We start from the raw sequence: 14,807 nt of genomic DNA on the forward strand, positions 1-14,807 counted from the left end.
CTTGGCGCTAAATAAGCAGGAGAATCTGTCCCCATCAAACTCCTTAGAGGAGACAGCATCTACCCCGCGAATGGTCGCTCTTTTTTTTGGTTCTAATCCGAGTTTATTAATAATAATGGGTTAGCGAGCAATCAGATTGGAAAAAATAATGGATCACGCCTCGCGTGCCCCGGCCCCCTAGTTTTAAATTTCATCTGAGTCTTTATATTTCTTAGGACTTGTTCGCTTCTACCTTAATCAATATGAATTGAGGAGATCAATCTCCTCCAATCCATATGGATTAAAAACAACTGAACAAGCCTTTAAAAAGATCCGTGAATACTTTTTTACTGCCGCATCATATCTCATATGCATGCCTGCAGACTTGGAGAGAGTTTGAGGAGAACTGCAAGACCTTTTTAGACACCATGCATGCTCCAATCAAGCTCTGAATCCGAGGGTCTAGCAAGGTTAGGGTGGTTCGATGATTGTGGCCTTCGCTTTCTCTCTTCGGGGCTGTGAAGTTTATCAGGAAGCGGAACACTGCACCATGGAAACTCTTGCTTGCTTACTTGCTACAGGAAACTCTGGCTGGCTGGCTGTCAGTGAGGTGAAACCCGGATCGTTCTTCTTGTGCGCACGTGTGTGTGATGCTGTGTGACACGACAGGAGAGGTTGAGTGGGTGGAAAAAGTGTTAGCGTCACAGATGCTTCTAGCGAGAAATAGCAGATATGGAGAGTATGGAGGAAGCTAGCTGTAGCGTGGAGAGGGGTAAAGGAAGGAAGAAGACAAGAGAATAGACGATGATACTGTTTGTATTCTGATAATTGGTAATTAATGTCCCTATTAGCCCATACAATTGTCCTTTTATAGATGTAGAAATCCACTTGCCCCCTCGCAATAGCCCCACATGTCAGCCACTCCTAACAAAAAGTAAAGGCATCTTCGCAAGGAAATGGCCGCAGAAGTAACAGTTGGGACTTGGGAGTCCACTCTCGACGAGCTTAATCGAATTGCCTCTCTCTCTCTTAGCTTTCTTTCTCTTCTCGGCCAAACGACTTCCAATTCCAATTGCAATATAGTACAGCATTTGCCTTCTCCTGGAGAGGAGCTCCATCCTCCTTGTAGGCGTAAAAAAAAATATATCAGGTAATATAATATCCGCGAAGCGCATGGCCACGGATGGGCCAAGTAATCTCCTTGCCTTTTCCGCGACCAAAAAATTCGGGCAAGCGCTAGTGAGTTGATTCCTGGCAGCATCAGCCACCACACATGTGAAAAGGCCTGCACTAACGTTACATCACGAGACCACTTCACTACACGCTTGCTGGCACACAGCACGACTCACCTTTCTCATCTCATCGCTGACGCGCCCAATATTTTTTTCTTACATTTTAACCCTTTTAGTTTTATTTTCACAAATATACTCTTTTTAGTTTTATTTCAAAAAATGGACCCTTAGGTCGACGCCATCACTATTAACGCCGACCCGTAGGTCGACGCCTAAGTGGCTGACGTGGTGCTTCTGTGGCGCCGACGTGGCACAGGGTCAACGTCACAGATCTTGGCGATGACCCCCTTTAAACTGGGCCCGGCGTAGGGATGTCAATTTAATCCGTGGATTTAGATATCCATCAGATATCTGACTCGACGAATCCGGATATAGATATTTTTTGACCCGTGGGTTAGACCCATATCCGACCCGAGGTAAAGTGGGCATGAACCCGCGGGTTATCCGAAATTAATCAATACTTCAATTATTTTTCCAGACAGGTAGACAACCCAGCCGATTTGTTGTTGACAGATACCTTATGGCAGTATATCTACTCCGTGCTCCCATCTCTAACTCTCCTAGCGCTAGCTCAAGTGCTCAACACTACACTAAGATCAGATCATCAAAACTTTAGAAGGCACAAGGCGAAAAGCATAGGACACGTGTATTTGTTGTCATCTGAGAATGTATTTGTTAGCATGCAGTCATGTACTTAAACTGTTTATTTGTCATGCATACATGTATTTGTTGATAACTAGCTAATCATATAAACATGTGCAACTTTCTATTCTAAATTTATTATTGCAATTCAAGACATATATTTGTTGTCATGTTGAGAATGTTGCTTGTTGAAGGACATGTATATTTGTTTAATTTTGTATTAGGTTTTTAGTTGTGCATATGGTGAATTGGAAAGAAATTTGATTGATTATGTTATTGAATTGTTCAAAATGGTTCTTTGTCATATCCGATGGATATTCAAAACTCGATGGACATGAGCATGTATATGAATTTCTATTCGCGGGTATAATCACGGACGGATATTATCTATCACCGTGGATATGGTTGTGGGCGGATATTTGTAATATTCGATCCGAACCCGGCCCGTTGTCATCCCTATCCGGCCGGTTCTTTTTCATTAACAAAAAAAATGGAAATTTGTAGTTGCGGTCAGCAGGTTGTTATCGTTACCGACCTCTGGCTGACCCAGAGGGGCACGCATTTGACTAGCGCTAAAACTGAAACCGCCGACGGTCGTCACAGACTTCATGATTGGATAATGGGCATTAGTGTTAACTTCTTTATGCTTTTACACGTATTCATTCAAAGATGCTCTGGACGAGTACTGAAGAACCTGTTCCGAGATGTTACTGACAGCAGGACTCCGTAGTGCTGGGCCAAAGCCTGTTCCGTTCCTGAGAGGGGCTGGGTCAGAGCCAGGCCAGATCCTGCCCGGTGAAAACTAGATGGGCCGAGCGGCAAACCCCACCTAGCCCAGATAGGTAGCGCGTGTCTAGTAAGACAGCAGCTAAGGCAGAGCCCATAGCTGGGTTGACATATATCCGGGGAGAAGGTGGCCGAATAGGGGGATTTTGATGCATTTCTCGTCCAGATTGCTGCAGAAATAGACCAACAGAAGGCGGAGAATCTGATCTGCTGCTAGAAACTAGGCGACTATAATGACTAGTTTGAGAACTATATTTTTTCAAGAGATTTTAATTTTTTTAAGAGATTTTTTTTTAGAAAATAAAAATCTAATGGAAAAATAAATTTCTCAAACTAGGCCTTAATGCAGAAACTGAACCAAGGGCAAGATTGATTTCCAGTAACCGAATAAACCAATACCATCACGCTAACCTCGGCTGATTATTTTGTTATTAAAAAGAAGGCGTGTATAGTATAACTGCCATCAGCTTCAGAGCGAGAGGGCGACGAGGATGGCCTGCCGGCAGCGGGCGCGCGCCGTCTCCACGCGCTCCCTGACGGTCTCCTCCTTCACGGCGGCCTTCACCATCTCCACGTCCATCTCCACCAGTCGCAGCACGCGGAAGAGCTCCGTGACGACGCGCTCCTCCACGCCGCCCTCGGCCGCCAGGACCTCCGCCTCCTCGCGGGCGCGCTCCGTCACCACGCCGGCCACGGTGCCCAGCAGCTGCGCGGACCCGTACCGCCCGCGCGCCAGCAGGCCCTCCAGCTTCTCCAGGAAGTCGGCGATGGCCCAGCCCCGCGGCTTCTCCAGCGGCAGCTTCTTGCTGCGCTTCCACCCGATCTCGTAGTTGGGCGGCTCCTCCTGCGTCAGCGCCGTCCGCGGCCGCCGGTCCGGCGAGATGGCGGACGGCAGCCGCCGGGCCACCGCGAACGACGTGGTTACCGCCGCGGAGGCCGGGGTCTCCTCGTCTGGGATGCTGTTGGGGTTGCCGTTCGCCTCGTCCGGAGCGGCGGCGGCGTTGGGTTCTTGCGGGCGTTGCTGCTCTCGGCTATTGGCCTCTTCCTGGCTGATGGGTTTCGGCGTCGAGGTTGCCGGTTTGGGCGTGGCGGTGCAGCGCACGGTGGTGGTGCTCGTGGTGGGAGCGGCGGGGAGGTGGGGTCTGCGGGCGGAGAGGAGGGGTTGGGCAGGGAGGAAGGGCCTGAGGAAGGATGCCGCCATGACGGATGACGGGATGAGTGGTCTGCTTGGACGACAGAAGCGGATGGCTGTGCGATTGCAGATAAGCTTAGAAATGGACTCTCCGATCTGTCGCCGCGCGGAAAGAGACGTTCCTTAGCATTTCCCTTTTCTGCGTGCTGCTAGATGTAGACGATATTTCTAGCTTGTCCGATATTTCTAACTTTGGTAAAAATTTATATATTTTAAAAGTCTTAATGTTTAAGATAACATATTATAGAAATACATGTAACAGGCCGGGATTAAGACAGTCCTAATTTAATCTTTTACATAACAGATAACAGCATTGTCATTCTGTCAAGATTTATTAGGGGCAGGGTCCCAAGCACAACACTACAACAGAATCAAGTTAGGATCATATGACACTTTTCCCTTTTCTATCTTTACTGTATATACAACCTTCTATCTTTCACACGAATCACTAAATATCTCTAGATTGTTATTTAATCCCCAAAATTGATAGTGATACATCAAGTTAGGCCACTCCAAAATTGGTCTTATCATGATTGTGAGAATTCGACGTTCTAACCTAGATTCCAAATATCAGTTTCTAACTTTCTATCATCAAAACTGGCCTTCAAAAGTACATAATGGTACCAGCAGTCCAGCAGGCACGGCAACATGACTTAATCGCCGACCCTCACAACCAGAGATTCGGATTAGATCCAAAACTATTTTTTTCAACATATTTTTTTAAAATGGTACAAAATGTTGCAAATAAAGTTTCGTAAAAGACTGTAGTTCACTTTACTTGTTTGGCAAATGTCATTATTCATAAACCTTACAGAATAAATGAGTTCTACAGTTCTTTTCATTGCTTGTGGTGTGGAATCAAATTAGAATCAATTGGTGGTGTTGTACTAGTTATTTTGAAATCTCTACTACTCCTTGAGATGGTAAGGAGGGCGTCCACACCCTCACCATGGCTCCGCCCTCCTCCCCCGCTAATCACCACGCCGCGCACGCGCCGCGCGAGGCCCGTCTTCGTTCCCCCACCGCTAATCTCGCCGCGGCATCCATGGCGCCGCCCTCGCCCTCCCCCCACATGTCCACGCCGGCGCCCCCTCCCTCGCGCCCCACCTCAATCTCCTCCATTGCGCGCCCGAGAACGCGCAAATCCCCCATTCCCGCGCCTCTCCCTCGCGCCTCGATGGAATCGCCACGGCATCCATGGTAGGGTCCTCAGGATCCACCTCCACCGCGTCGCCACAGTCCGCAGGGGCCGAGGGTGCCCCGACGGTGGGGACCTAGACTGTGGTCAGGTGCACGCGTATTCAAGCAGGCGCTCTTGCTTTTCGTCCACAACAAGTTCTCCATGTGCCCTGGGCACGCGACACATGTTCGGGGTGGTGGGCATTACCGTCACCTCCCTCACGTCCCGTGCCGCCGCGGCCGAGGTCTGCTTCCTCGCCTTCCGCAACGAGCAGTCCGCGGGGTACGCCGCCGCCTACGACTTCCTGACGGGCTCCCCGGGCGCCCTCCTCATCGTCTCCGGCCCAAGATACATCCACGGGCTCGCCGGCCTCTCCCACGCCACCGCCAACGCCTGGTCGCTCCTCATGAGCTCCGGATCCTGCGACCAGGCTGACGCCGGCAGGGGCGACTTCCAGGAGCTCGACCAGATCGCTGCCACCAAGCCCTTCGCCAAGCTCGCCGTCAAGGCAACAACCATCCTCAACGTATCTAGGTCTTCCCTGCCAACAAGAACAAATGGCACGCCCGCCGTGCCGATTTGAGGTGGTTTTGGAGGTGAGGAGGGGTACGATTTCGGTGACCCTAGGCCTTGCGGGTCCGGTGGATGGAAGCGGTGGAGCTGCCATTACCAGCTAAGGTGGAGTTCAGGAAGCCAAGGTAACGACAGCAAAAATATCTCTTCTGGCGTGTAACCGTGTATTGTGAAGTTGCCATAGGTTCAGCGAGAAACACTGAAGAACTTACTGTTCTGGCTATGGTTGCTGAAAAGTTTGGTCATCAGCAGTTGGATTTGTTACCAGTTGGTGTATCTCTTGTGCTTCGCCATATGAGTCTACTCTCTATTCTATGTTTTGATATGGTGCAGTTGAATTTTTCTTGAGATATGGTGCAGTTGGTGTATCTCTTGTGCTTCGCAATTGCATGATAAATAGCATGTTCAACGGATATCATTTTAATTTCCAAGAAATACTTTGTAAGTTCCTCAACATATATACTGCACAGAGAACTAAGCCCCAGCAACTGAATAATCATCTATTACATGTTAAAAAATATGATTCTCGTGATCTCTCCGTTTATATATTATAGAATTAAGATGTATACAATTATACTGACCGTTCTATCTATTCTATTGAAAAATACAATTATATTTACGAAGATTCATCTGTGATACTTATGTATAGTTGTCTTGCATAACATTGCATCTGTCAATTTTGGAACAAATCCCAGAGGAAGAGAATAATCTTGGCCCACATGATCGATTGGTTCATGTTTACCATTTCATGAAAGACCCTAACCAGAATCATCAAATTCAGAATTTGAGAGATCCCTTTGTATGGTTATTTGGGAAGGTGAGACCGCTGCTGAGGTAATGGAGCGCATCCAGAGAAAACTTAGAGTTCATGATGATGAATTGTCCAAGGTAATATATTATATTATTACTATTTATCATAGAATGAATTTACCCAGATCTCCCTTCCCCCTCCCTTAAATATGAATATAGCGTGGATTGAATCTAATCTGTTTATTGCTCCAACTTAATATGGTGTTATTTTATTTTGGTTGTCAAGGTCGATTTGCTATCCAACAATTTTGCATTATTTCTGGCTACCTATTGGTCTTGCTGCCACACCGGAGTTGCCATCTTAGCTTTTGTCGTCCTGTCCCCTTCCTATCAGGGCAATATGACTTGCTCCCCTTCCTGTCAAGCTACATGCTTCGACCAGCTGAGGCACTGAAATGAAACTAAATTATTGTTGCAAACCTCTCTGCCATCTTGTGCGTGCACTATGCAAAATCACAAGGCGGGCTTAGTTTCTCTAACACTGATAATGCTTATTTGATCAGTTGAAGCTTGCATTCATTTCCATGAACAAACAAGAGTACCTCCAAGACACTAACGTTGTATCAACATGTTTTTAGGCAAGTGATTTCTTTATAATGCTTACATGCATACCTTCTCTTGTTCACTATGTTCATACACGATGCTTTGCTTTTTACTATACGAGAGATGTATATGGTGCTTGGGAACAATACCTTGGCTTGGAGCACACTGATACAACATTGAAACAATACCTTGGCTTGGGATCAATACCGGCAAGGACCCAACAAGCCCAAGAGGGCACCCAACGCTTACTTCGTGTTCATGTGAGATGCGAGTTTGTCCCCACCTCTTTTTAAATTTTTTATGGATGCTTGTTGGTTCGATCTATTTTTGGATGCATTACTATCTATATTATTCTATTACGAAGCAAAAGTGGCGCCTTCGTGTTACCATGCCCCTACCGGGTGTGGGTACGAGTGAAGATTTTGACCCGTGGGTGCAACCCGCACCCGACCCAAAGTTTTGCGGGTGTGGGTTTCTATTTCAACCCGTGGGTGACCCGCACCTGACCCAAAATATGGTTCATTCTTTATTTTGCGGAAAAATAAGTAAGATACAATAGTAATTATTTTGAATAAGTAACTTGGCTAATGATTCATGAAATGTTTTGTTGTTGCTCAATGTGAAAAGGTTTAAAATACGTACATATAAATTGACTATTATTGCTATTTAATTGATTATTGCTCAATTATTGTTTAAAAGTGTACACTTAGTAAAACCCGCGGGTGACCCGAAACCCGACGGGTTCGGGCGCGCGTTTGGAATGGCACTCGTGGGTGCCATCATGGGTGGGTTTCGGTAGTCTTCACGGGTGTGCATGCCCCCTGCCCGCGGATGCCCACCACTGCAGTACCCTGCTGCTGTGTATAGCACACAAATGCATTCTACAAGATCACAGATAGTCAATAACATAAAAAAACCAGTGTGCGATGTACTAACTATGGTCAACTCTTTCTGCATTTAGTTTTGTACATTAACAACATTAATGTGGTTTATGTCAAGTACATTTCTTAATTAACTACCTTCATCTAACACAATATTCAGGGAATAGGTATATATGAATGTTCGACAGTTCCTAGAATGCTAGCATTGTAGTTGTTGATGCTTTGGAAACAAAAGGCAGCATCAAACTACTAAATACTAATAATGAGAGTTGTTTACCAGTAAAATTGGAAATTTATAATCTGAGGCATAGTAATAAGTTTGTTACACATAATTACCATCTCTTTTGTTTTCTGTAGAAAAGCTCAAAAGCATTATAAAAGCTAAGTAATGTACTCCGATGTTGATCCTGTTTTGTCGCCTATTTCAAGAGACTGACATTCCATAGAAGAGGGCAATGGAGGACGACACATTTATTTTTTGTTCTTTGCACTATCTAGCAGACTATCATCAATGCTCTAAAATGCAGAGGTTAGCTGGACAATCATTTTGGGAGGATGAGAAAGGAATATCATATGAATCAAATGGTCTATAATGTTCTAACTGATGGCCTAGCAAGGATTCTAATGCTTAGCTTCTGTTTCCATATCAAGTTTATGTCATAATTACTTTTTTAATGTGTTGGATTTATTTTCGAACTTAGGGCGTGTTCATTTATGTGTCGCATTCATGGTTCAAAATTGATTTGGGTTTGGTGTTCATTTATCTTGCATGTGTTGCAATGAAGGAGGAATGGGTGGAGGGACGAGCAAGATGTCAATGTTCTATTGAAACAAACTGCCTTAATTATTAGGCTATCACTACTGAAACAAACTACCTCTGTCGTCAACCTACTAACTTCCATATTCTTCACACTCAGCTTTGCAAAATTTACTTGACTGGCTTTTTTTGGCTTAAAATATAACTCAGGGAGACGTGATTTTGGGACGATCAAACTGTTGGTAAGTCAATACTTGTTGGCCTGTTGCTCTTCTTTTAGCTTAGCTGATCATAATTTTTCATGGTTGAGGAAACTGTAGTTAGTGATAGCTCAGTATTCCGTGTGTAGAAACCTGTATAAAGTATTGCATATGTATTTCATAGTTTTTATAACTTATAAAGTTGTGTAAGTCACAGATTAACTCTTCAAATAATTATACGACAAAGAAATCAGCTCAGAAATGGGATCTTTGCATTTTTAGTCTTGCTCATTAAGACAATAGTGCTAATAAGGTGTTAACTTAGGATTGCTCATTTTTTAGTATTCCTGTATGACTCATGGTTTTCTAGAGAAAAATATTGGATCGTTACAATAATGCTAATATGGTGTTAATCTAGGATTGCTCATTTTGAGTATTCCTGTATGACTCATGGTTTTCTAGAGAAAAGATCTTGGACTGTTGCACTATCTCCACTTGTAAGATCTAGACTTATGTAGTTATCTGCCATAGCAACACTGAAAGTGACAATGTTTGAATGGTATAGTTCTTTTCCTTGGTCGGTGATATATATTCACTTGATGGTATAGCTCTGCCAAAAGCACAACAACTCCTGCTTGATCCACAAAAAATAGGATGCTCATGTGATTGTATTTTGATTTTTTAGTTTTATTTTTGTTGCATGTACAATTCAATATGTGATTGTATCTTTTGATTCCTAGAAGGATAGAGTTTGCACTAGAAGAGGATGCTCATGTTGTTGATGACTGTGTAAAAGTACCTTTCTGTAGTTATCATCGTGTATTGTTTATAAGGATTAATGTTAAAGAGTTTTAATAGTTTTTTCCTTCCTACTTCCAATGTCTGAATTTATACACGTTACACGTATGATGTATGCATCATGTTGAGAGCTTTCATCTCAATGAAGCCAACACCACCATGTAAAATGTAGCAGTCGGCATCCTGAGACTGTTTCTGTAATCAATTACATCTGTTGGGAGATTCTTGTCGGTCGAACTTATTTGTTTCTTAACACACATTCATTACCTTCCTTTAGGGATTGCGCTTGGACATTCCGGGCAGCGTGCACCCAAGATTGACCAAGCTGATTCGACGGTGCTAGGACAAAGATCCTGATGCGTGTCTGACTTTTGCAGAGATTACTATAGAACTCCAAGATAGTCTACACCATATCGAGGTATTATGATCCACTATAATACCGTGCAACTCTTATATGAGGGTGGGTGTGATAATAAGCAAATAAAGTCTGAGCCATTGTTTCTTGAGAGCCAGTTGCCATGTGTTTTTGTTTACAGTAACTGTGACCCTGAGCATATATTGCTTTTAACAGGCACCCAAGGGAGCCAGCCGTCGTTCTTGAGCAAAGATGTAGAAGAAATAAGAGGAAGAAAAAGAATACATACGTAGGGCAAGGTTTCCTACTTTTTTGTGTGTTACACAAGTTGCAGTATGAGTGTTTGTGGTGTATGTCATAGTTATAAATATTTCAAGGCCAAGTAAGTATAAAAACCGACCTTAGCTCAGTTGGTAGAGCGGAGGACTGTAGTGGATTCCCCATGTCATTTGTTCTTGTTGGCAGGGAATACCTAGCTACGACAAAGATGGGGATGGCTAGGAAAGAAAACCAATTGTGGGACAATGATAATTGATATCAATGTCAGCCCCTTATATGCTACACCTGCAACCTGTAATCATACCGTCAACTGCACCTGACATCCGTGCATCAGAAGTTTTTAATTCTGATGATTTAGATTATGTCTATAAATCTGTTGAGGATGGCATGGAACATATTTTTACTTCAACAACACAACTCCAATTTGGTCATGATTTGTGCTTGAATGAAGAAGTCAAGATTTCCTTTTGACTCAGCCTGTTTTTCTGAATTACTGGTTTGTTACAAAATTGTAGATATAATAGGGAACTAATTTGTGTTGTTTTTTATCAGAGATGCAGGAGCTCTAACCGTCTGAATATTATTGTGTACTGTTGTGTTGTCAATGCTCTGAATCTACAGCTGCTGCAGTGCTATTAGGCCATTAGTTTAGTGAACATCAAATAGGTAAACATAGCTTAAGAGATAGAGATTTGAAGAGAGTAAAAAGTAGTACAAATATCGTCTTTTCATAGCAATGGGAATACAACATGTTAAAATAAGGAAGAAATCCAAGTAAAAAATAGAGAAAACTCCATTGTTTCAGCTAAAACAGTTTCAACTTACAATCCATCTGATAGTTGTTGCCGAGGTAACTAATTTTAGTTTTCTTATCAAAATCTGTCTTAAGTTGTGGACTTGTTATTATGGAAATATATCTTTCATGGAAAATTTGATTATTTAGAATAGTTAAATTGGTTTTTAACTATTATCTGATATAACCACGACATTTGATATTATCTGATATAACTACGATATATGGTATTGAAAAAGTCTAACCTTCAAGGTTTTTGTGGTGCGTATTTTTTAATTGAGAAATCCAGTACAACATCTTGGTTTGCATACACCACGTTACCTAAGATCTCAATTTGTTTAAATGCATTTTCTCCTGCAAAATTTTGGTTCAATTGCAGCAATGCTCTCCTCAAGCTGTGAAACATATTATGGAAAGAACTAAACTGTGAACTAGATGTTTGTTTCAAACTGGTTGTGAACTGAAAGCGTGAACAGATGTATGTTTCAATCTGGTTTTAGCCTGTCAACTGAAACTGAAACTGCGAACTACCTATCAATTTAAACTGTGAACTACCTATCACATGTGAACTAAACCTATGAACTTGTGAACTCAAAATTGAAGCTGTGAACTTGCGAACTCAAATTGAAACTTGGGACACAATCTCGGCACAAAAACTTGTGAGCTTGGCCGCTTGGGACAAAAACTTGGGACAAACTGGGGACCAAAACTTGTGAACTTGGGACATAAACTGAAACTGAAACTCAGCATGGTTCTCATGAACTGACTTTCAATACTAGGCATGGAACATAAATCACAGGTTCAGTAAATGAGCACCTCACGGTGGATGGGGCCGACGGCACGGGCGACGCCTACGGACCTTAACTCCCCTTCGATATGTACTGTGGTGGTTTCTATGTGCTCGTGTGGCGTATTTATAATAATATTACATATTTATTAGTGTTACGATGATATTTTGCCACATGAATTTTGTATATCGAAATGATGTTTATTATTTTATACCTATGCTTTATACTAATTTTTAACACTCCCGTAGCAACGCACGGGCACATACTTAGTGGAGATTTATGCATGAACTAAACAGGACTGCAACGGTTAAAAAGTCAAGCTAAAGCTCCTCTTCGGCACATACCTAGTGGAGATTTATGCATGAACTAAACAGGACTGCAACGGTTAAAAAGTCAAGCTAAAGCTCCTCTTCTCCATGAACCTTACAGTGACACTGACATGCTACTCGTCAAAAACTCAAAATACCAGCAGAACAGGCCCGCTTTACGATTTGATCGTTTAGTATCAATCGGCATGTACAGAATACAATATGGGCTTCAATCAAACCAGGCTAACAAGTCCAGTGGGCTGCAGTCAAGTGTGTGAGCATCAGTCAAACCAGGCTACAAGTGAGTCCAGAACAGAAACCAAACGCACGCTATTCTAGAACATTCGAGCCAAGGGCAAACCGGGCTTTTCCCCCTCGCTCTAATTCCGAGTCCGATTCCGCCGGAACCGACCTTTCCTTCCGTGTCGAAGTCGAAGTCCGACTGGAACAGGGGATAAAGGAAACGCGTGAATCGAAGGCCCATATAACCCGGTTCATATTCCATCTCAAATTCAGAGCCGTCCCCTCCCCCTCCCCCCTCCCTCTCCAACCCCGCCGCACCCTCGCCATGACACACTCTCCGTTGGCGGCCATCAAGCCGCCGCGTCCGTTCTTCCAATCTCACCCTAGCCATACGGAGCTCGTCGACTCCTACCTCCGTACCTGGGTCGAGGACGGCGTCAAGACCGGCGCGTTCATCCACGATGCCGACGTGTACGGTTCCGACCCCGCCGACCTCCTCCAGCAGTTCGCGCCGGTGGTGGCCCACAACGGTGAGCGGGCGTGGTACTTCTACAGCCTGCTGCGCTACAAGCACAGCAGCGGGAAGCGGAAGAAGCGATCCACCGGGTCCGGGACCTGGCATAGCGAAGCCAAACCGAAGCCCGTGTTCATGGCGTCCAAGTCGAACTGGCACCAGATTGGACTCCGCCAGACCTTCTCCTTCGTCGTCAGGAATGAAACCGGCGCGCTGTTCCGCACGGGTTGGATCATGATGGAGCACCGCCTCCTCAACGACGACGGTGAGGAGAAACAGCAGGAGGAGGAGGGCTTCCTCGTATATCGTGTCCTGTGCAAGGTGTACCGCAGCCCGCGCAAGCCCGAGCCAAGCGGCAACAAGGCCGCGGCGGCGGCCTCGCCCGGGCACAAGATCGAGGCCGACGACGACGAATCTAACGACGCAACGTTGGACGAAAACGACGACGACGAATCTAACGACGCAACGTTGGACGAAAACGACGACGGCTCCAATGCGGCGCCACCGGCGGCATCTGGACGCAAGAGGAAATCCGACGACGTCGAACCCAGCGAAGCGAAGGCGAGCGACGTGATCGCCGGAGGGGCCGCGGCGGCGCCCGCGCCCAAGAAAAAGTCCGACGGCAGCAGCTCCCCTGTCGCTACATCTCCTACGACGGAAATGCAGTGCCCTGGGTGCGGTCACCATGTCCTCGTTACAATGAACAGGGCGGAGCCCAAATCGCAGACGGAGATCGCGAAGGACGAGTCGGCCCCCGGCGCTCGTCAGCAGGGCGAAATTCGGATGTATGAGTTCCTTTGAGATCCCCCCCCCCCCCCCCCCCCCCCCCCCCCAAAAAAAAATCCTGGAAACAGAACCCATTCCTCGGAAGAAGTCATTACAAGGTTTGGGGGGGTTAATCATTAGGGTAGTTTGGTTGCATTTTTAGGTTGCCGGTTTAGTTTACTAGTGCTTTTCGTTCTATCTTTGAGAGGAAATGTACGAAACAGAATGTGATACTGCTACCGGACCTTCAAGAGGGCTAAAATGATGCAACAGCCTCTAGTACAGGAGCTTATTTAAAAAATGAGACTGCCAACGTAGTGCACCATATATGCTCAGAAACCCATGAATAGGAAACGGCACTGACAAACTTGAAAATTTGAGATGCTTGCTTCAAAACAGTTTCATATTTGTGAAGTATGATACAACCCTTAAAATTCTTTTGTTTGCGAGAACATTGTACCTAAACGTAGCTACAGACGGATGCGCGTAGTTGCTTCCCAGAGAAAGAGATGCAGCACCACGATAAAACTCACCCAAAAGGTTCAGAAAATCTTTGGCCTAATTAATACACAAATGCAGCAGAAATTCATGTTCACAAATCTCCATCTAATTTTCTTCAATTCCTCTCCATTAAACGCAAACAGAAACTAAAGTTCACATATGTCTGCTCTTATTATCTCTCACAAAGAACACAAATCTCACATAAAAAATATATTGACGTTTATGGTACGCAATAAGTATTCTATGATTACTCATATAATGTATTTAATTATTAAAGTAGAGATCTAAATATAGATAATATCTTCTAAATATAGATCTAACAAGTATAATAAAAAATGTAAGAAAAATCATATTTTATGAAGAACTCGTGCTACCAAACTGACTTGTGGACCGTCCGACTGGCTATCCATGTGATTGGATATCTACGCTACGCTCAATCACTCGAGCTTGGCCCGTCAGGACGTCCGTTTTTCGTGTATATGCGGATGCATAAAAACAGCTTAGGTTGCACTGCGCGTCCAGCTTTTTATATGCAGCAAATCAAACTCACACGGGATGATGGTCAATATATATGGTGAGTCTGGCTCTCTTGATCCTGGTAACCAAACCGTATTATATAACCCGATGG

At 44.5% G+C, this 14,807-nt stretch overlaps 3 protein-coding genes across 25 annotated transcripts; 2 read left to right on the plus strand and 1 right to left on the minus strand.

Moving 5' to 3' along the window:
• Positions 1 to 3,043: 3,043 nt before the first annotated feature.
• On the minus strand, positions 3,044 to 4,178 carry LOC103651360 (Potassium/sodium hyperpolarization-activated cyclic nucleotide-gated channel 1). Its single transcript, XM_008676979.3, has one exon. It carries the CDS (start codon positions 3,898 to 3,900, stop codon positions 3,169 to 3,171), a length of 732 nt encoding a protein of 243 aa, XP_008675201.1. The 5' UTR covers positions 3,901 to 4,178; the 3' UTR covers positions 3,044 to 3,168.
• A 532-nt stretch (positions 4,179 to 4,710) lies between these two features.
• Positions 4,711 to 10,735, plus strand: LOC111591140 (uncharacterized). Of its 23 annotated transcripts, XM_023302062.2 has the most exons (7): positions 4,711 to 5,769; positions 6,462 to 6,532; positions 6,958 to 7,257; positions 8,846 to 8,877; positions 9,911 to 10,051; positions 10,205 to 10,370; positions 10,454 to 10,735. In XM_023302062.2, the coding sequence occupies exon 1, from the start codon at positions 4,812 to 4,814 to the stop codon at positions 5,652 to 5,654; it is 843 nt and encodes a 280-aa protein (XP_023157830.1). In that variant the 5' UTR covers positions 4,711 to 4,811; the 3' UTR covers positions 5,655 to 5,769; positions 6,462 to 6,532; positions 6,958 to 7,257; positions 8,846 to 8,877; positions 9,911 to 10,051; positions 10,205 to 10,370; positions 10,454 to 10,735. The 23 variants fall into 23 exon arrangements, with proteins under 23 accessions (XP_023157830.1, XP_023157819.1, XP_023157820.1 ...); XM_023302051.2 differs by having other exon boundaries at positions 6,340 to 6,532; positions 6,681 to 7,257; positions 8,664 to 8,877; positions 10,205 to 10,735; XM_023302052.2 differs by having other exon boundaries at positions 6,340 to 6,532; positions 8,664 to 8,877; positions 10,205 to 10,735.
• Positions 10,736 to 12,683: 1,948 nt separating this feature from the next.
• LOC100276519 (transcription factor JUNGBRUNNEN 1) lies at positions 12,684 to 13,979 on the plus strand. The gene has a single exon (XM_034059768.2). It carries the CDS (start codon positions 12,725 to 12,727, stop codon positions 13,712 to 13,714), a length of 990 nt encoding a protein of 329 aa, XP_033915659.1. The 5' UTR covers positions 12,684 to 12,724; the 3' UTR covers positions 13,715 to 13,979.
• The last annotated feature ends 828 nt before the right edge of the window (positions 13,980 to 14,807 follow it).

The sequence above is a fragment of the Zea mays genome, chromosome 3 (assembly GCF_902167145.1).
Source record: "Zea mays cultivar B73 chromosome 3, Zm-B73-REFERENCE-NAM-5.0, whole genome shotgun sequence".
Taxonomy (NCBI): domain Eukaryota; kingdom Viridiplantae; phylum Streptophyta; class Magnoliopsida; order Poales; family Poaceae; genus Zea; species Zea mays.

What these genes read in the sequence shown, in the direction of transcription:
- LOC103651360 (XM_008676979.3), bottom strand. Translation starts at nt 3,900, where the DNA reads ATGGCGGCATCCTTCCTCAGGCCCTTCCTCCCTGCCCAACCCCTCCTC.
- LOC111591140 (XM_023302051.2), top strand. Translation starts at nt 4,812, where the DNA reads ATGGTAAGGAGGGCGTCCACACCCTCACCATGGCTCCGCCCTCCTCCC.
- LOC100276519 (XM_034059768.2), top strand. Translation starts at nt 12,725, where the DNA reads ATGACACACTCTCCGTTGGCGGCCATCAAGCCGCCGCGTCCGTTCTTC.